Genomic DNA, 7270 nt, shown 5'->3' on the forward strand with positions numbered 1-7270 from the left:
TCGGTTATTTATTAAAAAAAAGGTTATGTTAATTTTCCTAAAATAATTTATTTAATTACTTGCGTTGGCAGCTACCCACAGTAATATAAATCCCTTTAATTAATATATGTAATTGTTAAGAATAATTTAAAAAATAAATAAATTTAGGAGATAGTAGATAGATTATGTTCATATATTTAGAACTAAAACAAAATAAATCAGAGCAAATATATTTGAAAAGCATTCTTTGAATAAATCTTGATTAGTCCTTCGCAAAATTGGCCCTCACAATTTTTCTGATGCTACCCCACTTCCTATAAATAATACTAAGTTATCAACTAATTAACTACACCAGCATTTCAATGGCTGAAGCTACTTCTACGTCGCTGACAAAAAGCCACTACTCAAATGCTAAGCTTGAAGATGAGGCTTACGATGAAGAGTATGAAAAACTTAGCCAACAATGTAAAGAGCTTCTTTCTCTTCCCAGAGAGAAGGGTTGTGGCCACCGATACATCTATCTCTACCAAGACATTTGGTATATACCAACTCGAATTCAAGCCATATGCTCTTTCCAAAAGCACTTCCAAGCAAAAGATAGTGATATTATCTTAGCTTCCCTGCCAAAATCTGGCACAACATGGTTGAAAGCCCTCACTTTTGCCATTGTGAATCGTAAGGTATTTTCCCCTTCACAAAATAACCATCCCCTTCTCTCTTCAAATCCACATGAGCTTGTTCCTTTCTTTGAGTACAATCATTATGTAAACAACCAAATTCCTGATCTCTCCAGCTTGCCTGAACCTAGACTCTTTAGTACACATGTTCCATTTCATTCATTGCCTGATTCAATTACTAAATCCAAGTGCAAGATCATCTATATATGTCGTAATCCATTTGACAATTTCATATCGTTTTGGTTGTTTGTGAACAAGCTCGTACCACCATCTTTACCCAAATTATCTTGCGAGGAAGCGCTTGAGAGGTACTCAAATGGGACTAACGAGTGTGGTCCATTTTGGACACATATTTTGGGTTATTGGAAAGCCAACCAAGAGACACCAAACAAGGTTTTGTTTTTAAGGTATGAGGATTTGAAAGGAGATATTAGTTTCCACTTGAAAAGAGTGGCTGAGTTCATAGATTGCCCATTCAATTCTGAGGAGGAAAGCAATGGTGTGGTTGAAAACATAATTGAGCTGTGCAGCTTTGAGAAGATGAAGGAATTGGAGGTGAACAAGACTGGAAAATTTGTGCAGAAGTTTAAAAACAAGGATTTCTTTAGGAAAGGTGCGGTTGGTGATTGGGTTAATTATTTTTCGCCTTGGATGATAGAGAAATTATCCAAAGTAATGGAAGAGAAGTTTTCTGGTTCTGGGCTGTCCTTTCAATATAAGATCTCTTGGCAAAAATTTCTAGCTGCAGATTATAAGGATGAAATCTCTGCCATAACTTAATGCTTCCTCTTCCACTTTAATCGCCATGTCAACTCTGGAACTGTATGACCTCCTTCAGCTAAAAAGTAATATGTCAAGTCCTCATCCATATTCGCATTATCAGTGGTGTAAGAAAGATTTTTTTTTTTCCTCTTAAACCAAAAATTCGTAGATGATAAAATAGGGATTTCAGACCTTCAGTTCAGGTTCAGTCATGTAGTTGTGCCGTGTTTTTTGTTTTGTTTTGTTTTCTTATGTCTATGTTCTCTCTTATTGTATAACTTTAAATAATTAAGGCCAAAAAGTATAAATTTAAATAATTGTGGCGATTCTGCTTATTTTACTTTGTATTATTTTATTTTTTAAGAAAATAATAAATAAACAAGTATATGAATTTAGGAACCTGTCTATTTTGTTACCTTTATATTTTCATCGAAGGGAAAAATAATTGCTACAGCAATGCTCAGTGGAGAGACCTAGCTGAAGAGAAACCGATATCGTGGGAAGAACACAGTGGAGGAGGTACTACTGGGTAAAATATTCATTCATTAAGCTTATTTCTTTTGATAAAGTTAAAAAAAAGAAGAAGTGAAATTAGGTAAAAGATGAGGTTCCATTTTCAATATATTATAACTTCCTTCCATTCCAAATAATGATTTTCAGTTATCATTGTCCCATCACTCATGGAATGATTTCTTGACGAATGAAGTATGAATTATATTTCATTCTTACTCTTTCATATATTGACTGTTAAATGGATATATAATAGAGGTCTTATTTGTCAGACAATTAAAAATAAAATTTAAAGTAATATTTTAAAAATACTGGATAAATATCTCAATGTATTTTAACATTGATGTCACAACCTGAAATTGTTTGGGAATACATATAGAGCAACCCTGGATTATCAATAAGTCCAAACTTACCATTTGCAATTCGGGTTAGGAAATAAATGATAATATGGGTTTCAGGTGCGATAATTTGGCCCTTTTGATTAGGAGGGACCAGTAACTTATGCAAGTGGCAGGAGAACTGCCGCTGGTAACTTTGGACTTCGCACTTTTTGACTTTACCTTTTTAGAGAAAGGTGAATTTGCCGTGAACAAAAACTTGGATCCGCGTTCAATTTTGGGCATGTTCTCTGAACTTTACAGAAATAAATACGTTAATATATTTTTAATTAAAAGTGTATCTAATATTCTAAATTTTTTGTTTTATATATATATATCTAGTATTATAAGGTATTTTGTAATGCATTAAACATTTTAAAATATTTTTCAGGTGTATCCAATACTCTAAAATATTTTTCTAGTGCACTTTTACGCTTAGCAATTTAGAATATTCGATACACAGAATAATTTGGAGGTGCTAGATGCATATGAAAAAATATTTCAAGATACTAGATGTACCAAAATAAAATTTAGAGTGCTGAACGTATTTGAAAAATAAAATACTTCAAGTTAATATATAGGGAAAAAGACAGAAAAATGATAGATTAACTTAGAAATGACAGAAACGTCCGCTGAATCTGCAAAATCCCATTTTGGTCACATGAGACCAAATTGGGATTATCATGTTAAATGAAAAGACTAAATTGCCATTCATTTTATTTATTGTTTTTAAAATACCAAAGTCCTCACTGGCCGACAATTGGTCACCCTAGCTACGGTTGTCAGAAACAATTTTTTTAAAAAATTTTACAACTTCAGTATAACGATTAACCACTTTGTAACGCTATTAACAACTTTAGTATAGTAGTTAACAATAGGTTTTCTGGGAAATTCAACAAGCTCCAGTGGTTGTAAACAATTTTTTTGAAAATTTTTACAATTTCAGTATAACAGTTAACAACTTTTGTAACGCTATTAACAACTTCAGTATATCAATTAATAACAGGTTTTTTAGAAAATTCAACAATTTCCGGCGACCAAAAACAATTTTTTGAAAATTTTTACAACTTTAGTACAACGGTTAACAATTTTAATAATGCTATTAACAACTTTAATATAGCAGTTAACAATAGGTTTTCTGGGAAATTCGACAAGTTTCGACGGTCGGAAACATTTTTTTTGAAAATTTTTACAACTTCAGTATAACAGTTAACAACTTATGTAATGTTATTAACAACTTCAATATATTAGTTAACAACAGTTTTTTTTAGGAAATTCAACAATTGGTTAATGGAGCTATAGTGGCCGAAAACAATTTTTTTGAAAATTTTTATAACTTTAGTATAATGGTTAACAAATTTTGTAACGCTATTAACAATAGGTTTTTTGATAAATTCAAAAAGTAGCATTTTTACAACTTCAATAATGCCGTTAACAAGTTCTGTAACTCAACTTTTGTATAGTATTTAATATGTTTTCTCAAAAATTCAAAACAATGGCAGATTTACAATAGCAACTTTTTTTTTTTTGAAATTTTTACAGTTTCAGTATAACGGTTAACAACTTTTGTAATGTTATTAACAATTTCAGTATAGCAGTTAACAACAAGTTTTCCAAAAAATTCAAAAAGTAACATTTTTACAACTTCAGTAATGTTGTTAACAAGTTTCGTAACTCTATTAACAACTTTGGTATAGTATTTAACAACAGATTTTTTAAAAAATTCAAAAATGGAATCTTTATAACTTTAACAACTTTGTTTTTTGAAAATTTTTACAACTTCAATATAATAGTTAACAACTTTTCTATTAACAACTTCGATATAGCAGTTAACAATAGGTTTTTCGGGAAATTAAAAAAGTAGCATTTTTACAACTTTAGTAATACTGTTAACAAATTCAAAAACCTATTGTTAATTGCTATACTGAAGTTGTTAATAACGTTACAAAAGTTATTAACCATTATACTAAAGTTGTAAAAAAATTTAAAAAAATTGTTTTCGACCGCTTTAGCTCCGATGCCCAATTGTTGAATTTTCTGAAAGACCTGTTGTTAACTAATATACTAAAGTTATTAATAGCGTCACAAAAGTTGTTAATTGTTATATTGAAGTTGTAAAAATTTTCAAAAAAAAATAGTTTCTGGCTTCCGGAGCTTATTGAATTTCCCAGAGAACCTGTTGTTAACTATTATACTGAAGTTATTAATAGTATTACAAAAGTGGTTAACCGTTATACTGAAGTTGTAAAAAATTTTTAAAAAATTGTTTCTGGCCGCCAGAGTTCTTGTGACCAATTGTTGGCTAGTCACCAGAGCTCCGGTGACTAGCCGGCTAGTGGAGGCTTGGATATTTTAAAAACAATAAATAAAATGAAGGGCAATTTGGTCTTTTATTTTAATATGATAATCCTAATTTGGTCTCATGTGACCAAAATGAGATTTTGCAAATTCAACAGACGTTCTGTCATTCCCAAGTTAGTTTATCATTTTTTTGTCTTTTTCCCTAATATATATACACCATATACTTTAGGTTGTTGAATAAACCTTCATATATTTTTTACATGAGAATTGATAATTGGAAAGCCATCAATTTTAGACTCCATTTATCATATGCAGAGATTGGTGATAACTGTCATTGTTAATATTTTCTCTGCTTTGCACTTCTTACTCTATGTTTGGTGTGAGGGATTTGAAAGAGGGGGGATTTTAATCAGTTCAATTTCAAAAATTAAAAAAATAGAGTTATAAAATTTTAATAAAGATAAAATACAAAGTAAAAGATAAAGCAATATTAGTTGAAAGCTTTCAACCTTTTTTTTTTGCCAAAAGGAGATAATTAAAATTGGATATATAAATGCTTCGAGAGTAGTGATGAATCCACTTACACTTCGGCATCCTCTGCAAGTGGCAGTGGTCCCTAGCCATAGGAATCAAAGTTACCGTCATACTTCGTTGCCCCCACTAAACTTTCTGTATAATTTTCAATGATTTAGTTGTCTTCAGCTTTTTTTAATCCAAGCATTGGTTGGCACAGTACAATAATGATCATATTAAATGATTATTTTAGTGTCATTTATTATTGAAATATACTTGTTTAAACCGACTCCCTTGGCGTGCACAGCTGGATCGGGCTATCAGCGAATGCGTCTGCATCTATCTCTTCACATGCTCCATAATCAGATCCTTCTATAATACAGACCGCGATTTTTAATTTCAAATAATGGCAATAATCGATTGCCAGATCAATGGTATATAAAAAATGGAAACTTGTTTACTAGTTAATTACCTAATTATACCATCCTTCTAATGGCTGAAACTAGTGTCACTTCCGTCATAAAAGGTCAGCCAAATGTTGAGTCTGAGAACGAGATTTGCCATGAAGAGTATAAACAATACGGCCAAGAATATAAGGATCTGCTCAAATCTCTTCGCAGAGAGAAGGGTTGGGCTTTCCCAAACATTTATCTCCATGAAGACATGTGGTATGCCAGTTCCAATCCAAGGCATACGCTCTTTTCCAAAGCACTTCCAAGCAAAAGACAACGATATTGTTATTGCCACTTTACAGAAAGATGGTACTACTTGGTTGAAATAAAGCCCTTATTTTTGCCATTGTGAATCGTAAGCATTTCTCTCCAGCACGAAGTGACCACCATCCTTTGCTCATTTCCAATGCACATGAGCTTGTTCCTTTCATAGAGTTAAATTACTATGCAAATAACAACCAAATTCCTGATCTATCTAACCTGCCTGAACCAAGAATTTTTTGTACACGTGTTCCGTTTCATTCGTTGCCTGATTCCATTACCAAATCCAAATGCAAGATGATTTATATATGTCGAAACCCATTTGACCAGTTTGTTTCTTTGTGGCTTTCCATGAACAAAATTGCACCACCATCTTTACCAAAATTATCATGTGAGGAAGCATTTGAGAGATGCTGTATCGGAGTCCACGAGGCTGGCCCATTTTGGACGCATATGTTGGGTTATTGGAGAGAGAGTAGAAAAACACCTTCCAAGGATCTATTTTTAAAGTATGAAGATCTGAAAGGAGATATCGAATTTCACTTGTTGAAGGGAGCAGCTGAGTTCTTGGAATGCCCTTTCACTTCAGATGAGGAAACTAATAGAGTTATTAAAAACATAGCTGAGCTATGTAGCTTTGAGAAGATGAAGGAAGTATAAGTCAAACAAGACTGGAAAAATTCTTGCAGCAGTGTGAAAACAAAGATCTCTTTAGGAAAGATATATAGCAGGAGATTGGGTTAACCATTTTTCACCTTGGATGGTAGAGAAATTGTCTAAAGTGATTGAAGAAAACTTGGGTCGGTCTGGTCTATCCTTTTGACTGCTTGTTGAGGATATAAGATTAATATGAATTAGATTTTTTTCATCAAAATTATCTCAGTTTTGGATTAAGATTTGATTTGAATAAGCGTAATTTTTTTAAATTTATTCTAGAATATTTTTATTTAATTCTTAGGAGTTCTATAATATTTGCTTTTAATGCTATCAATTGCTAGTTTTATGGGTTGAGACGTACAAATAAGCCCTAACACATTCTCATTTGTAACAATTTAATGATGAGTTGAATAAGATTGACAGTTACTGTTAAGTATCACAACACCCTAAACGCGAATGCACAGTATAGGCACATGGCACAGCCTCTATACTATTAAATCTGAGATCACAAATGTACAAAGCCTAATGGGCCCCAATTATACAGTCCATTAGCAACAAACTCTATATATAAACTAGGCTAAGAAAGATGGGCCTTACAAAGCAATGTAATAGCCCAGAAAGATTAATACAAGGCTAACAAGAATACAAATACATCAAAATCAAATACTAGGATTCATCTACTATTTTTGCACTCCCCTTGTGTTGGGAAGGAGAAAACAAGTTGAGAGTTTCCAACTTGCCCAATAAATGTCTCTATGTGTCTCCTCGAACATCTTTTGTG

General features: G+C 32.1%; 2 protein-coding genes across 2 annotated transcripts; both read left to right on the forward strand.

The window, feature by feature from the left end:
- Positions 1 to 341: 341 nt before the first annotated feature.
- LOC114754435 (cytosolic sulfotransferase 14) lies at positions 342 to 1627 on the forward strand. The gene has a single exon (XM_028943196.1). The coding sequence runs from the start codon at positions 342 to 344 to the stop codon at positions 1434 to 1436; it is 1095 nt and encodes a 364-aa protein (XP_028799029.1). The 3' UTR covers positions 1437 to 1627.
- Positions 1628 to 5611: 3984 nt separating this feature from the next.
- LOC114754438 (cytosolic sulfotransferase 14-like) lies at positions 5612 to 6492 on the forward strand. Its single transcript, XM_028943198.1, has 2 exons — positions 5612 to 5795; positions 5945 to 6492. Exons 1-2 carry the CDS (start codon positions 5612 to 5614, stop codon positions 6490 to 6492), a joined length of 732 nt encoding a protein of 243 aa, XP_028799031.1.
- Positions 6493 to 7270: the final 778 nt, after the last annotated feature.

The sequence above is a fragment of the Neltuma alba genome, unplaced genomic scaffold (assembly GCF_004799145.2).
Source record: "Neltuma alba isolate B1F8T4 unplaced genomic scaffold, ASM479914v2 tig00010136_pilon, whole genome shotgun sequence".
NCBI classification, from domain to species: Eukaryota; Viridiplantae; Streptophyta; class Magnoliopsida; order Fabales; family Fabaceae; genus Neltuma; species Neltuma alba.

Bases quoted from the DNA above. Each gene is read 5' to 3' on its own strand.
- LOC114754435 (XM_028943196.1), top strand. From the start codon at position 342: ATGGCTGAAGCTACTTCTACGTCGCTGACAAAAAGCCACTACTCAAAT.
- LOC114754438 (XM_028943198.1), top strand. From the start codon at position 5,612: ATGGCTGAAACTAGTGTCACTTCCGTCATAAAAGGTCAGCCAAATGTT. The intron at 5,796-5,944 runs GTTCCAATCCAA...ATTTCTCTCCAG, and splicing joins TGAAGACATGTGGTATGCCA to CACGAAGTGACCACCATCCT.